The sequence below is a fragment of the Carcharhinus amblyrhynchos genome, chromosome 7, assembly GCF_965287045.1.
Source record: "Carcharhinus amblyrhynchos chromosome 7, sCarAmb.v2.hapA, whole genome shotgun sequence".
In the NCBI taxonomy this organism is placed as follows: domain Eukaryota; kingdom Metazoa; phylum Chordata; class Chondrichthyes; order Carcharhiniformes; family Carcharhinidae; genus Carcharhinus; species Carcharhinus amblyrhynchos.
In genome coordinates, this window is record NC_137330.1 from 110,304,531 (window position 1) to 110,322,227 (window position 17,697).

At 43.9% G+C, this 17,697-nt stretch overlaps 1 protein-coding gene across 1 annotated transcript in view; it reads right to left on the minus strand.

The window, feature by feature from the left end:
* anapc1 (anaphase promoting complex subunit 1) overlaps nucleotides 1–17,697 on the minus strand; it is a 220,669-nt gene that overhangs the window by 155,158 nt on the left and 47,814 nt on the right. The window contains exons 17-21 of the mRNA XM_080192942.1: nucleotides 17,087–17,274; nucleotides 12,559–12,633; nucleotides 9,535–9,800; nucleotides 6,882–6,973; nucleotides 3,942–4,090 (exon numbers count right to left, since the gene is read on the minus strand). Coding sequence (XP_080049068.1) covers nucleotides 3,942–4,090; nucleotides 6,882–6,973; nucleotides 9,535–9,800; nucleotides 12,559–12,633; nucleotides 17,087–17,274 — 770 coding nt within the window. The remainder of the gene's footprint in view (nucleotides 1–3,941; nucleotides 4,091–6,881; nucleotides 6,974–9,534; nucleotides 9,801–12,558; nucleotides 12,634–17,086; nucleotides 17,275–17,697) is intronic.

The following is a 17,697-nucleotide window of genomic DNA, read 5'->3' on the forward strand; positions in this document are numbered from 1 at the left end:
ATCCTGACCTCCCCTTCCCCCTTTACTCCAAGAGCTAAATCTAATTTCTTCTCGAAATCACACAACAGTTTGGCCTCAATTTGAGTAATCTGAACAGAGCCCCAAAGTCAGAATCAAGGACTTACCACCGACTTCAGCAACTTTAAATAGCAGTAACAATGACCAAACGGTGCTACCAGCTCACGGGGAAACCAATCGACAACTAAGCTGAAAGGAGGTAATCCCTCAAAATAGCACACAGTGGGCGGGGGCTTCTTGTTAGTGTAGCAGCGAGAAAAACAAGCGCTTCATAATTGAACTTTGCAGCCAACATAACTGCGGTGCCTGATCCCTGCCAAATCTTCCTTGCATCATCTCCAAGGCCTTGACAGGGGGAACAGGATGGAGATGTACCACAGGGAAGAGGATTAGAAAGAGCATTCAAGGCCTTGGCTGCTGACAGTCTCCAAATTATAGCCCGCGGGTCACATCCAGCCCGCAGCAGGCTGAATCCGGATTGGAGTCTGGAGGCCGCTGGTCTAAAGCGAAACATAATGCACTTACAAAAAATAATTTTACAGCACCCATCGAATGCACTGGAGGTCAATACATTTAACTTGAAACCTTTATTTACAGATCCAACCTTCAAGTTAGAAACTGTTTTCTGTGATTATTAGGATGTTTTCGTGGAAAACATTGGGGTGAACCCAAACTGTTTGTCCAGGAGGAGTGCAATGAGGAGTAGCACGGTGGCACAGTGGTTAGCACTGTTACCTCACAGTGCCAGGGGCCCGGGTTTGATTCCTGGCTTGGGTCACTGGCTGTGTGGAGTTTGCACATTCTCCCCGTGGGTTACCTCCAGATACTTCGGTTTCCTTACAGTCCGAAGATGTGCGGGATAGGTGGATTGGCCTTGCTAAATTGCCCCTAGTGTCAGGGGGACTAGCGTGGGGTTATAGGGATAGGGCCAGGGTGGAATTGTGGTCGGTGCAGACTTAGTGGGCTGAATAACCCAAGGATTTTATGACTTTATGTTTGTTTATGGTCCGCTGGGAAATGTTTATATTACAACTACCACTCATCCTTTCAGAAGCTTTGCCAAGGGTACAAAACATATAGCAGAGGGGCATCACCAATGCAGAAAAATTAATTAAGAACATAAGAACTAGGAGCAGGAATAGACCATCTGGCCCCTTGAGCCTGCTCCGCCATTCGATAAGATCATGGGCGATCTTTTTGTGGACTCAGCTCCACTTACTCAACCGCTCATCATAAACCTTAATTCCTTTACTGTTCAAAAATTTATCTATCCTTGCCTTAGAAACATTCAATGAGGTAGCCTCAACTGCTTCACTGGGCGGGGAATTCCTCAGATTCACAACCATTTGTGTGAAGAAGTTCCTCCTCAACTCAGTCCTAAATCTGCTTCCCCTTATTTTGAGGCAATGCCCCCCTAGTTCTAGTTTCACCCACCAGTGGAAACAACTTCCCTGCTTCTATTTTGTCTATTCCCTTCATAATCTTATATGTTTCTATAAGATCGCCCCTCATTCTTGAAAATTAAAACATAAATCAAAAGTGAGACCCTTGAGAAACAAAAAGCCCAAAAGAGAAAATCAGCATTTTCAGTTGTTTTATGAAGGCAGAAAACACAGGAGACATGTGACAAATAGGACATCATCTGTGAAAAGACAGGTCAGTAATTTCAAGCAGTTTATCTTTCAGAATTGTTCTGAAGAACATCACCAACATGTAACGTTAATCATACAGTGCAGAAGATGGGCTGAAGGGCCCCAAGTCTGCACTAACTCTCTGACAGAGTATCTTATCAATGTCCTCTCTCCGTAACCCTACATTTTTATCGTGATTAATCCACTTAACCTACACATCTTGGAACAAAACACAAGAACAAAGAAAATTACAGCATAGGAATTGGCCCTTTGGCCCCCAAGCCTGCACCGAACATCCTGCCCAACTGAACAAAAGCGCCCTACCCTTCCAGAGACCATATCCCTCTATTCCTATCCTATTCATGTATTTGTCAAGACATCCCTTAAAAGTCTCTATCTATCTGCTTCCACTCCCTCCCCCGGCAGTGAGTTCCAGGCACCCACCGCCCTCTGTGTAAAAAACTTGCCTTGTACATCTCCTTTAAACATTGCCCCTCGCACCTCAAACCTGTGCCCCCTAGTAATTGACTCTTCCACCCTGGGAAAAAGCTTCTGACCATCCACTCTGTCCATGCCCCTCAACTTCTGTCATTCCAGTGAGAACAACCTCGGTTTGTTCTCACTAAGGGGCAATTTAGCATGGCTAATCCACCTAACCTGCACATCTTTGGATTGTGGGAGGAAACCGAAGCACCCGGTGGAAACCCATGCAGACACGGGGAGAACATGCAGACTCTGCTTCTTCTCTTTGTCGGTGCTCACAGACGTACTACAGTTTTCCATTATTTTCGATTTCCATTCAGTTACAGGTGAAATCAGACAACCACAGTCGACATTAAAAGGCAATGGAGAAGTTTCATTTTTCATTGGGCTTAATCAGGCAAAATATTTTCAAAAGGAATCTGTGGTTTCCAAAGGAGCATCAGAGGGTGAGCTGCAGGGCCGCTCAGGCCTCGGTCTTCCAGGGGTGCGAGCATGCATTATGTTAATATAAGAACATAAGTACGAGCAGGCATAGGTCATCTATTTACTCAGATGCTCCCGGGACTTGGTGGTTTGAGTTATAAAGAGAGACTGCATAGACTGAGACTTTTTTTTCCTTTGGCGTGTAGGAGGCTGAGGGGTGATCTTATAGAGCTCTGTAAAATAATGAGGGGCACAGATCAGCTAGATAGTCAATATCTTTTCCCAAAGATAGGGGAGTCCAAAACTAGAGGCATAGTTTTAAGGTGAGAGGGGAGAGATAAAAAAGGGTCCAGTGGGGCAATTTTTTAACGTAGAGGGTGGTGAGTGTCTGGAACAAGCTGCCAGAGGTAGAAGTAGGGGCGGGTACAATTTTATCTTTTAAAAAGCATTTTGGCAATATATTTGGTTCGCTTCATATCTATTTTTGACTGCTTTCAGAAGGAAGTCAGCTTTTAAGTAAAATAAAAGCATTCTCACTCCCTGCAGTCAATTTAAGAAGACTGTTTACAAGCTTTCCTTGGCCAACGCCTTAACATTTTTGACGCTCAAAACCAAGTATAATAAAAGATGAACTGACATAATTTCCTTCAAACGGGGTCACAAGACAATGCTTTACACGGATTGCTTGACAGTGACACCAAACTGAGACACACATTTTAGCCTGTAAAGTGCATGAAACCACCTACAGATATCATCAAACTATGGGCAGGCACTGCTACATTTTTCTGCAAGCATCTACCCCCTCAAAACAAATCAAATGATTAATTTTAGTCACATCTCCAGGGACCTGACCGATGTGAAATGTGTCTTTGCTATTAAATTTTCTCTCCTTCCAAAAACGTCAGGATTGAAGTTTACACACAAAATTGCACCCTGTACCCCAGTCGCACCGAACCTCGCCCCGCACCCCAGTCGCACCGAACCTCGCCCCGCACCCCAGTCGCACCGAACCTCGCCCCGCACCCCAGTCGCACCGAACCTCACCCTGTACCCCAGTCACACTGAACCTCACCCTGTACCCCAGTCGCACTGAACCTTAGAAAACATGGTTGACAATCAATGGATTTTTGTACTGAAACTGCTCTACCATTCCTAATTTCACGACTCCTTACTAGTAGGGAATACATTACAGGATGGAAGATTTCACCAATGCATTGAACATTTCAGTCAATTTGTTAGTATATGTAAAAAAGTAATAGGATACAGACTTGCTGAAGGAATTGGCAGTTTAAGGGCAATGCACAATCTGCATGAATGCAATTGCAAAAACCTCTCAACATTCCCCTTTTGGGAAATATAGAGCAAAAGGATAAAAAGGTGACTCACCTGCACTATTAATTTGGTCCTTTCACAGATGCCGGGCAGGTAAGGGAAAGGGGCCATCATATCACCATTCAGGCAGGAACTCAGCCACTGGTAGATGCTAGGCGGTTCAGGAGTCAGGAAAGGTGGTTGGTGCATGAGCCTCATTTGTGCTGTGTTGATGTAGCAAGGTTTTAATATCTGAATTGCTTCATAAATGTCCAACAGTTCAGATTGCTAATTAGTTTCCTTTTAAAGTCAGCTGCTGGTGACAATCGCAGAATTCAGCATATTGAAATTCATTGTCAAAAATAAACTTTTTTTTAATATTCGCATTGAGTACCTGTTTAGTGAATAATTACTCTCGGTACCTTTAGCTGTAGCTCCCCCACTTGAGGGTAACTGGATTGCCCCACGCGGTGCCAAATCCTAGTGCCTAGGGAGATTCGAGTCAGGACCATTACATAATCTCACCCATGGATAGGTGAGCTAAGCTAACCTAAACTTGCAATCAAGTATCATCATCAAATAGGCGCAGGTTTCCACAATATCAATGGAAATGCTCAGTTGCTGCAAAAAATCCCCTAATCACCACACTCTGGTGTCTCTTCGGATACACAGAGAGAATTTAGCATGGCCAATGCATCTAACCAGCACAGAGGGCACAGCCTCAAGATAACGGGGGGCGGTTGAGAACGGAGTTGAGGAGGAACTTCTTCACTCAAACGGTGGTGAATCTCTGGAATTCTCTGCCCGTTGAAGTGGTGGAGGCTGCCTTGCTAAATATTTTTAAGGCGCGGGTTGATGGGTTTTTGATAGGCAAGGGGATTAAGGGTTATGGGGAGAGGGCGGGAATGTGGAACTGAGCCACGACAGATCAGCCATGATCTTGTTGAATGGCGGGGCAGGCTCGAGGGGCTGGATGGCCTGCTCCTGCTCCTATTTCTTATGTTCTTATGTCTTTCAGACTGTGGGAGGAAACCAGAGCACCCTGAGGAAACCAACGCAGACACAGGGAGAACACGCAAACTCCACACAGACAGTGACCCGAGGCGGCCACTGAATCCGGGTCCCTTACACTGTAAGGCAGCAGTGCAAACCACTCATCTGGCAGATCTACTCTTTTTTTTGCAATATTGCTTGCTATCTTTAATATCTAGAAATCTATTGATGTCTTCCTTGAACACACTCAATGACAGAGCCTCCACAGCTCTCTGGTGTGGAAAATTCCGAAGATTCATTGCCCTCTGACTGAAAAAATTCCTTCTCATCTCAGTCCTAAATGGTCTGCCTCTTATTCTGAGACCACGTCCCCTGGTTCTAGAACCCACCAGCCAGGGGGGCATCCTTCCTCCGTCTACCCTATCAAGCACTCTGTAAGAATTGGATGCTTTTCAGTTACATCACTTCTCATTCTTCTAAATGTTAATTTCAGGGGTTTGTGTATATAATCTAGGCTGACGCTTTGTCATATATTTAGATAGTTGCAAGATTGCTTTAACAGCGGGTCACATGATTTGATAGTGATGTCATTCGGGTGTTGCATAGACCAGTCTCCTGAATTTCTCCTCATGGAACAATCCCAAGAATCAGTCTGGTCATGCCAAGAGATATTTTCTGATTTAACTGAAAAATGGCACTTCCAACAGTACAGCACTCCTTGAATAATATCTTAACTATGTGAGGGGCAGTGGGTTTTAAGCTAACAGAAAAGGTGTGACGCGCACATGTAGATTCAGACTGACAACGGATATATTCGAGGAGGTATTCTCTGCACAGCGTACAAACTGAAAATAAAACAGCAGCCTGTGCAACACCTGAATGACATCACTATCAAATCATGTGACCATCTCTTAAAGCAATCTTGAAACCATCTAAATATATACCAAAGTGTCGGCCTAGATTATGTACTCAAGTCCCTGAAATGGGTCGTGAATCAGGATGTTTTGATTAGAGGACTATATTTCTTCTGTGGGTTCAGGATCCCTTCATCAGTCTCGATGGAGTACATCATTGAGTGTCTTTAAGACAGAGATAAATAGGTTCTTGATCAATAAAGAGATCAAGGATTACAGAGAGAAGGCAGGAAAATGGGGATGAGAATCATATCAACCATGATTGAATGGCAGAGCAGATTTGATGGGCCGAATGGCGTGATTCTGCTCCTATATCTTATGGTCTTATATCTTTCCCTTTCCTTCCCATTTACATTATTTGCAAATTGTTCTTGCTTTACAGTTCGATTTCCCTCGCAGTCCCATCCCTGTCTGAACAACCTGCAGTCCTGCTTTTATAAGGATCATCAAGTTATATGGACCAGGAGGAGGCCCTTTGGCCCATCAAGTTCATGTGGCTAGCCACAGAGCAAGCCTGTTTCTTGCTTCTCATACTTTAAGTCCCTGAATTTACATTAATTGCCAAGTCCATCACACGACCATAAGAAATAGAGGCAAAATTTGGTCATCTGGCCCAACAAGTCTGTGCTGCCATCCAATCATGGCTGGGAAATTTCTCAACTCCATTCTCCTGCCTTTGCCCCATAACCTTTGATCTCCTTACTAATCAAGAACCTATCCATCTCTATCTTAAATATTCTCAATGACCTGGCCTTCACAGCCTTCCATGGCAATGAATTTCACAGATTCACTACCCTCTGGCATTGAAGAAATTCCTCCTCATCTCGGTTCCAACGGGTCATCCCATTACACAGAGGCTGTGCCCTCGGATCCTTATGTCTCCTACTAATGGGAAGCATCTTCCCCATGTGCACTCTATCCAGGCCTTTCTGTATTCTGTAAGTTTCAATGAGATATGACCCGTTACTCTTTCCTCGTTCTCTGTGGTCGAAACCTGAAGAATCTTTCATAGTCATACCCACAAATCTAGCACCAGGACAAAGATAACTTCAATTTTAACTGCACAAATGAAATTCCACATTTCAACCGGTATGAGAAGCAGCCTTACCTTGATCAATTTTACAAGTTTGTTTCAAAGCCTTCACCAAGCAAGGATAGTCCCTCCAATAAGAATCCATGTACATGTCCAGTTTCAAATCTCTGTCAGATGAAAAACCCAAATTATAGAAGAACTTTCAATGAGTTACATCAGGCTGCCTATCAAATAAAGTGCTTGGTTTATAAATAGTCATTTGGTAGTATGGAACTTGAGTATCACTGAAAAAACAAAGGGGCATGTCGAAATTTTTCATCTTGCACTCAGCAGAATGTTCACAAGAATACCAGTTGTAAAGGGAACCATTTATACTGCAGTGAGCAGCAAGGACGAATACATATCATGCGGCGGCTCATCACTCTCATACAACTTCAACAAACTTTTTTTTAAGCTAATTTTCGAACAAGGCTGTCCGGCCCTGAAGAGTGGCAAGTCCAATGGATACAAATTTAGACCCATCATTAAGAATGGTAGCATCCATCTATGCCTGAGACACATAAAAGTGATATCCTTTTAGTTCACTGTATTTGCAGGGCCCTGTTCTTTGCAGACAGCAAGAACATGGACACATATTGTGCCTGTTTCTACTAAACAAAATTAGCAAAAGCCATTCGCTGACTTATGCCTCAGAGTCAAGCTACCTGGTCTAAATTTTCAATTAGTGCTTAGAAGTTAACTATCAGTCACCATCAACTGGTGTATTCTCCATGGCAATACCTCTACAAGAGGTCATTTGCCAAACAGTCAGCACTCTCTTCTCACACAGTATAAGGTTGTTGTTTCCCCTGACATTGGTATTCTTGTGATTGTCCTGATGAGCGGAAGATGAAAAGCTTTGACCAAATGTCTTTTCTCAGTATTATTCAAGTTCTGTACTACCAAACCACTATTAATTTATACTATTTGAGAAAACAGTGCGGACTGGTTGACAAGTGAAGTGATTAGTAGAGGCACTGCACCAGCTAACTGATGACTGCCAAGCTTTGTTTAAATTCTAATCAGAATGTTAGCCATCCTGCCTGGTGCAATCTCCATGATAAAGCCTCTACCAATCAAAGTCCACACCAACTAATCAGCATTTTTCTCTCATGAAGTATAAATTTGGCATTCTGGTGAATATTTTGTTGAGTGCAAAAAGCTTTGACATGTTTCCATTTTTCAGCGATACCTGGTTTATGCAATTTTATCTGAGGTTTAACATCTACAGTCAAATGAAGAAAATAACTGGTTTAAACTTATGACAGTTAAACATTGTTCAGTAATACAATTTTTCTAACTACATTTATGAATTAAATGAATGAAACCCCAATTACATAGTTCTTTTTATGCGTACTCTTGATGCAAGTTTGAGTTTAAGTTCATTTGTTAGGCTACATTAACACTGCAATGAAGTCACTGTGAAAATCCCCTAGTCGCCACACTCCAGCGCCTATTCGGGTACACTAAGGGAGAATTTAGCATGGCCAATGTACCTAACCAGCATGTCTTTCAGACTGTGGGAAGACACCGGAGCAGCCAGAAGAAACCCACGTAGACACAGGGAGAATGTGCAGACTCTGAATAGACAGTGACCTAAGCTGGGATTCGAACCCAGGTCCCTAGCGCTGTGAAGCAGCTGTGCTAACCACTGTGCTACCTAAGTGGACAATCTCATTAGGACACGTCCTGTTTTGGTTATAAAATTCTGGCGTTAACCCCAGCTTTAGGGTTTGAGTTCAAAAGCTGTTCTGATGCTCCCAGTCCAGGACTAAAGAACTGCTGCAGTTGGAGAAACCGTCACTCAGATGAGATGTTAAACCAAGCGGCCATCACATCTGCCTGGTCAGGCGATGTTAAAAATCCTTTAACACTATTCAATCACTACCTCCCACCCCACCCACTTATTTTTAAATAATTGGGAGTTCTAAATTCTCCCTCAGTGTACCCGGACAGGTGCCGGAGTGTGGCGACTACAGGATTTTCACACTAACCTCATTGCAAAATTAATGTAAACCCACTTGTGGCACTAATTAGTAAACTTCAACGTAAAAAATAACTAGCCATTCATCTAATTATGGGGATAGGGCCTGGGTGGGATGCTCTGTCAGAGAGTTGATGGGCCGAATGGCCTCCTTCTGCACTGTAGGGGTTCTATGATTTTAAATCCAGGACAAAGGGGCGGCATGGTGATGGTTAGCACTGCTACCTCACAGCGCCAGCGAACCAGATTCAATTCCAGCCTCGGGTAACTGTCTGTGCAGACTCTGTACATTCTCCCTGCGTCTGCACCTGGATTTCCTCCAGGTGCTCCAGTTTCCTCCCACAGTGCGAGTTAGGTTGATTGGCCATGCTAAATTTACCCTAGTGCTGGGGGGATTAACAGGGTAAACGACAGTTACAAAAATAGGGCCTGGCTGGGATTGTACAGACTCGATGGGTCGAACAGCCTCATGTACCAAAGGGATTTTATGAAGTTTTGGCACAGTTACAGTTCTGAGATGGTGGTGGCAGGAGTGAACGGAAGCAATAAATTTAACACAACACACATGTGTCAGACATGAGGACAAGCATGAAACATATGGCTCAAGCCTAATTTCTTCCACACTGAAATTTATATCAGAAGATAGTACTGGGGTCTTAAATCAGTCCTCATAGGTTTCTTTGAAGAGGGAATTTTTATAGTTACCTTGCCAACTGATACAGAAGAATGACAAGTGACCTTGCACCTTCCCTCATCAAATTATCCAGCTTCAGCTCCTCGTAGATCAAGTGCAGCACACAGAAAATGGCTGGAATGTGACTGAAAAGCAGTGTGGTTGAGTCCAGGCTGAGGTTGGGAAATATCTCTTCCTTAGGATGCAATACCTCTAAAGGGTCTAAATGCAGCGCACTAGCCAAAAGGTGAGACTCAAAATTATGATGATAGTCGCATGAAAGCAGGTATTCCCAGTCCTAAAAATTAAAAAAAAAATTCAGTCCAGCAAACATTGTAAGGCCCTGCAACTTCCTTACATAAAAGTACAAATGATAAAAGTCTTTTTGCTCAAGAATTGATTTGATTTATTATTGCCACATGCATCGGCATATAGTGAAAAGCATTGTTTCTTGCGCGCTATACAGACAAAACATACTGTTCATAGAGTGCATACGGGAGAACAGGAGAAGGTGCAGAATGTAGTGTTACAGTCACAGGTAGGGTGAAGAGAAACATCAGCCTTATCTGGGATAGGGCCATTCAAAAGTCTAATGGCAGCAGGGAAGAAGCTGTACTTGTGTCAAGTAGAATTTGGCCAAGGGAATTTCATAGTAACTTCACTGGAATAAACTTTAAAAAAACTCTGTGATCTCAGGCTCTCTTTTTCCTGACAAAAGAAGGTCGAAGAGAGAATGTCCAGGGTGTGTGAGGTCCTTGATTATGCTGGCTGCTTTTCTAAGTCAATGGATGGGAGGCTATTAGGGGTAACACAACATGGCTTTGCATAATCGCGAGCATGCAATTTTTCTCACGATAGCAAATTTATTTTGATGTGGCCAATTTTGTGGCTCCTACAATGTGATTGATGGATTTTCAGCTAGAATTGAATAACACTAGAAAACGTTATGCTCCAGCCAACATACTTCACTGTTGCGTCAATGTGTCATGGTCAACAGGCTTTACTTATCACTTTCATTCGGTGCAAGCATGTGGCCGGGAAACTGGAACCACTGATGTTAAATGCAGAAGAACATTTTTCTTATGCAAAGCTGTTCTTTTCCAAAGGAGAAGGCGAACCAAAGTCCTAAGATTGTGGAGCTGCATAGAAACATAGAAGAACTACAGCACAAACATGCCCTTTGGCCCATAAGTTGCAGGGAACATGTCCCTACCTACTAGGCTTACCTACAATCCTCTATCTTACTAAGTTCCATGTACTTATCCAAAAGTTTCTTAAAAGACCCTATCAAATCCGCCACCACCACCAATGCCGGCAGCCGATTCTACGCACCCACCACCCTCTGAGTGAAAAACTTACCCCTGATATCTCCTCTGTAACTACTCTCCAGTACCCTAAACCTGGGTCCTCTTGTGGCAACCATTTCAGCCCTGGGAAAAAGCCTCTGAGAATCCACTCAATCAATATCTCTCATCAAGTTATACACCTCTATCAGGTCACCCCTCATCCTTCGTCTCTCCAAGGAGAAAAGTCCAAGCTCTCTCAACCTTTCCTCATTAGACATGTCACCCAATGCATGTTCAGTAATTGAAGAAAATGTGTGAATCACAGCATCATTGCTTCATTAATGACCTTCCTTCCATCATAAGGTCAGAAATGAGGATACTTGTAGATGACTGCACAATGTTCTCAGCCATTCACAATGGCTCAGATACTGAAGCAGTTCATGCCCAGCAAGACCTGGACAATCTTCAGGCTTGGCTCTCAAGTGACAAGTAACATTCATGCCATACGAATTCCAGGCAATGATCATTTCCAACGAGAGAGAATCTAACAGTCTCCTCGTGACATTCAATGGCATTACCATGACAGAACAACTCCCACTCCCCAACATCAAAATTCTGGAGGTTACCATTGACCAGAAACTGTACTGGAGCAGCCAGATAATTAGCGTGGCTACAAGAGCAGGTCAGAGACTGGGAATTGTATTTTATGCCTTGGCCAACTGTGATACAAATGCTCAGTATGATGGGAAACAGTGGTAGACAGACCAAATTCTTTTAATATAATGGAGTATAGAAAGACAGTTTTCTTTAATCAACAGGACCAAGTTTACTCAGAGGTCTGGAACGTATGGGAGTGCATTTGCTCCTGGTTAGCGAAGCTGATGCAGTTTCTCAAGCTGCGAAGAGAATCTGGGGTCGGGCAAGAGAATGACTCCTTTCGCCAATTAAAATTCACAGAAGTTAGCTGTGGCTTTGGATATATTGGATGTATGTGGGTTAGGTTTCCTCAGTAATGGGGAAGGAACCTTCAGGTGCAATGAGCTAATGATGTCTTATTCCTGTTGACAGGTGGAACATTACTAGCTAAGGTAATAATGTGTAATATTATAATTGGACCCTCAGGTTCAGAGGACAGGCTGGGCGAGGAATTGAAATGTTCAGAACAGTATATCAATTCTACGTTTGTAATGTTATATCAGAGGTGTCAGATGGAGCTCACCAGCTATTCTCTCTCCTGGTGCATACATAAGCAAATAAAACTCCTTTTCATTCTTTAACTACATGCTGTTTTTCGTAGTCAATATATTGTTTGTGTGAGATCAGCCAAGTACAAGTCACTCTGGTGGGACACCTCAGAAAATTTCTCTTACACTGGCTGAATTAGCTAAAATGGGCTTTCTCACCTATATTTTTCTATGTGCTCCTTTCTGTTCTTAGAACACTGGCAAAGCAGGTTATATTGTCTATTTCCAAATTTCATTTACGTTTAATTGCTGCTTGAGCCTGGATGACGTACAGGTCAAATTGTCCTCAAGTTCCCTTTCCTGAAGGATATTAATTGACCATTTAATTGTTTGCAATAGTCTAGTGTTAGGCCACACATGATCAGGGTGATTGTCTTCAGGCAAGATTTGAACTTAAGACATTTTGATTGCAAGTCCAGTAGGAGAAACATCAGGATAGTCAGATGCAAGGGGTATAGCTCTCCCTCGCAAGACAATCGTTTACACATTGTTTCCTGCTGAAACATTTAAGGAATAATTTCCTTACCTCATCCGAGCCAATTTCCGAAGGCCTGGCTTTTTTTGCAGCAATCACAGGCGACAGTGAACCTTCTAAGTCAAGCTGTGAGAGTTAAGACATTTCATTAGTTGCATTTTTAAAAAATAAAATGACAGCACCACAACTGCTCAAGACCAATTTTTGATGGTCACTACACCCCAAACATAGAATTTTGAAGTATTTTCAAATTATGAGGGGTGTGGGAAGTGGTCTCTATTGCAACAGGATTGGAATACAAGATTAAAATCTTGCTACAGTTGTACGGGACTTTGCTTTTTAGTATCCCAAGATGTGTAGGTTAGATGGATTAGCCATGCTAAATGTGTGGGGTTACAAGGTTAGGGCAGGGGAGAGGGCCTGGGCAAGATGCTCTGAATGGCCTCATCTGCACTGTTACGCTGCTCAATACTGCCAGGCACCGTTCAGCTTCTTCCCTCTGCCCTCTCCTGTCCATTGACCTCTAAGGTAATATAAGAACATAAGAACATAAGAAATAGGAGCAGGAGTAGGCCATCTAGCCCTTCGAGCCTGCCCCACCATTCAATAAGATCATGGCTGATCTGTCGTCGCTCAGTTCCACATTCCCACCCTCTCCCCATAACCCTTAATCCCCTCGCTTATCAAAAACCCATCAACCCGCGTCTTAAACATATTTAGCGAGGCAGCCTCCACCACTTCAACGGGCAGAGAATTCCAGAGATTCACCACCCTTTGAGTGAAGAAGTTCCTCCTCAACTCCATTCTAAACCACCCCCCCTTTATCTTGAGGCTGTGCTCCCTAGTCCTACTGTCTTTTTTGAGCGGGAAGAGTCTCTCCACCTCTATCCTATCCATCCCATTCATCATCTTATACGTCTCAATGAGATCTCCCCTCATTCTTCTAAACTCTAACGAGTACAAGCCTAGTTTATTCAGCCTCTCCTCATAGCTCAACCCCCTCAACTCCGGCATCAGCCTAGTAAACCTCCTCTGCACTCCCTCCAAGGCCAAAATATCTTTACGCAGGTGCGGCGCCCAAAACTGCACACAGTACTCTAGCTGCGGCCTCACCAATGCCCTATACAGCTGCAGCAAGACCTCCCTACTTTTATATTCAATCCCCCTCGCTATGAAGGCCAGCATCCCATTCGCCTTCCTGACCACATGCTGCACCTGCAAGCTGGGTTTTTGCGACTCATGCACAAGGACCCCGAGGTCCCTCTGCACCGTCGCCTGCTGCAGTTTTTCGCCACGTAAGTAATAGTCCTTCCTACCATTATTCCTACCAAAGTGGACCACCTCACACTTGCCAACATTAAATTCCATTTGCCATTTCCTGGCCCATTCGCCCAGCCTATCTAGATCCTTCTGCAGACTCTCCACACCCTCCGCACAATTTGCCTTTCCCCCAATCTTGGTGTCATCAGCAAATTTAGACACCCTACACTCGGTTCCCTCCTCCAGATCATCTATATAAATGGTAAAAAGCTGAGGCCCCAGCACTGACCCCTGGGGCACTCCACTAGTCACCATCCGCCAATCCGAATAGCACCCGTTGACCCCCACTCTCTGCCTCCTATTTGACAACCAATCCTCTATCCACGCTAACACCCTACCCCCAACTCCATGTCCCTCGACCTTCTGCAATAACCTCTTGTGAGGTACTTTGTCAAACGCCGACTGAAAATCCAGAAAGACCACATCCACCGGCTCTCCTCTATCCACCGCCCCAGACACATCCTCATAGAACTCCAGTAAATTTGTCAGACACGACTTCCCTTTAATGAAACCGTGCTGCGTCTGCTCTATCAAGCAATTCCCTTCAAGATGCCTCGCAATTTCCTCCTTAATGACGGATTCTAACATTTTACCTACCACAGACATTAAACTAACCGGCCTATAATTCCCCACCTTTTGCCTGGCACCCTTCTTAAACAACGGCGTAACATTAGCCGTTTTCCAATCTTCCGGCACTTCCCCAGAATCCAGCAACATCTGGAAAATAACCACCAAGGCATCCACTATCACCTCCGCCATTTCTTTCAGAACCCTCGGATGCATTCCATCTGGTCCTAGGGACTTGTCCACAATCAGCCCCTCCAGTCTGTCAAGCACCGCCTCTCTAGTAACAGTAATGTCATTAAGACCCTCCAGTCCTACCACCTTTCCATCACTAACATCCGGCAAATTATTCATGTCCTCCTCCGTGAAGACAGAAACAAAAAAGTTATTCAATACCTTAGCCATATCCCCATCCCCTACCACTAGGTCCCCTTTCTCATCCTCTAAAGGACCAACGTTCACCCTAGCCAGCCTCTTCCTTTCTATATATTTATAAAAACTCTTGCTATCCTTTTTTATATTAAGTGCTGGCTCAGCTTCATAGTTTCTCCTACCCTTCTTTATCAACTTCTTTGTCAGTCTTTGTTGATAAAATCCATTGTTTAAAGGAACTGGAAGCTGATCTGGCCAATTTACCCCACAACCAACATCACTTTAAAAAAGACGGACGATCTGAACAAAGAAAATTACAGCATAGGAACTGGTCCTTCGGCCCTCCAAGCCTGCACCGACCATGCTGCCTGACTGAACTAAAACTCCCTATCCATCTGGGGACCATATCCCTCTATTCCCATCCAATTCCTGTAATTGTCCAGATGCCTCTTAAAAGTCACCATCATGTCTGCTTCCACTGCCTCCCCCAGCAGTGAGTTCCAGGTACCCACCACCCTCTGTGCAAAAAAAACTTGCCGATACACCTCCTTTAAAGCTTGCCCCTCAGCCTGTGCCCCTTAGTAATTGACTCTTCCACCCTGGGATAAAGCTTCTGACTATCCACTCTGTCCATGTGATAGTGCCACATTAACATTTGTGGGAATTAGCTGTGTACAATTCGGTTGCACACTGCCAGCATTTCAAAAGTACTGAACTGGCGGTAAAGCACTCTGGAACAGGCAAGAGACAGGAAAAGTGCTGTTAAAATGTAGGGTCTTCCATTTCTCCTTTTCCTATTACTTTGTCAAATATTATTCAGTAACAGTAATTGTGCCCACAAGCTTACCTGTTTAAGTGGCGGTTCGCGCTAGATGATCTTTAAGTGCATGGCAGCACCAAGGAGGCATTCAAAGGCTTTGATGAGTGGATGCAGTCAAAATGCTTCCACATGAGGAAGCAGCATAACTAGAGGCCTTGAAATGCATCGAAAGTGTTCGCCTAAACCACTCCACTTTCAGGGGAAGCTAGATAAGCATATGGGGGAGAAGGGAATCATAGAGTCCCTACAGTGCAGAAAGAGGCCACTTGTCCCATCAAGCCTATACCGACAACAATCCCATCCAGACCACATCCCCGTAACCCCATATATTGACCCTGCTGATCGCCCTGACACTAAGGAGCAATTTAGCATGGCAAATCCACCTAACCTGCACTTTTTAGATTGTGGGAGGAAACCGGAGCTTCCGGAGGAAACCCACGCAGACAAGAGGTGAACGTGCAAACTCCACACAGACAGTCACCCAAGGCTGGAATTGAGCCAGAGTGGCACTGTGAGGCAGCAGTGCTAAATGCTGTGCCACCATGCCACCCTTAGATGGTTACGATGGAAATGTAAATGAGGAAAAAAGGGAGTATCGCAAGGAGCATAAATGCTGGCATTGACTGGTGTTGCAGAATGTAGAAGAACTGTATAGTAAACAGCATGATTTCAGTGTTCATCGGTACAAGGTAGGGTGTACTTCAGTCTCTGCAATTCCCGATCATTCCAAAGGAGGGCCCTGACAGACGTGTAATCCCCACTTACATTTTGAGAACAAAAGCTTTGTCATCATTTTGAAACGAGGATCATACACTGGAAGTATCAGTGCCAAAACAATGAGTTTCCAGTGCAATCTCCGTAATGGGGGATTTTCCCGGAGAGTAGGACAGAACAGGTCATCGAGAATCTTGACATTCCCTCTCAACGGGATTAAAATGAACTTTGTAAGTCATGTTTCAGATTGAACTTATTTTTCATACATTCCAATCATTTCTGTCACTCCTGGCTCCTCAATTGCAAGCCTGGATTTGGGGCAAATTTGTTATCAATAATGGGCATGTTGGATATTGGGACTCTGCCGCAAAGCTGTGCGGGTTAGGTGGATTGGCTACGCTAAATTACCCCTCAGTGTCAGGGGCACTAACTAGGGTAAGTACATGGTGTTATGGGGATAATGCCTGGATAGGTTTGCGGTCGCTGCAGACTCGATGGGCCAAATGGCCTCCTTCTGCACTGCAGGATTCTGTGATTTCAAAGAGCAAAGGAAAATACAGCACCAGAATAGGCCCTTCAGCCCTCCTGTGCAGAGCATGATGCCCTAACTGAACTAAGAAAACATTTTGCCCTTAACCAGACCGTATCCCGCCATTCCCTCCCTATTTGTTTCATAAAGGTGATTTTTTTTAAGAACAGTATTAATATCCTGCATCACACTGGAGTGCTTGTCATTCTCTGTCTCCAACCTCCAGAAACGAAGAGTTTAAATTTCGAAAGCGTACTTACATTGCGGGTCCACATGAGCCTGTCTGTGTTGTAGCCCATCATGTTCATGAGACAGATTACAAACATGTTCCACTCTGAATGATAATTGGGTCCTCCCGGTGCATTGTAAGCGTTGTACCATTTGATCAATACTTGTACCGCAACCTCTTTTGGGAGGATATATCTTATTGCTTGCAAACATTTTTTTACTATTGGAAGTTAAACAAAAAATGTTTTTTGTTGGCAAATGTCAGTTCTGAACAATTCTGATCATCCTATTATAGTAAAGATATCATTAAACTAGAAAGGGTGCAGAAAAGATTTACTCGGGCACTACTCAAACTTGATAGATTGAATTATAAGGAGGCTGGATAGACTGGGACTTTTCCTCTGGAGCGTAGGAGGCTTAGCAGTAATCTTATAGAGGTCTACAAAATAATGAGGGGCATAGATCAGCTAGATAGCCAATATCTTTTCCCAAAAATAGAGGAGTTTAAAACTAGAGGACATAGGTTTAAGGTGAGAAGAGAGAAATACAAACGTGTCCAGAGGGGCGGTTTTTTCACACAGAGGGTGGTGAGTGTCTGGAACAAGCTGCCAGAGGCAGTAATAGAGGCGGATACAATTTTGTC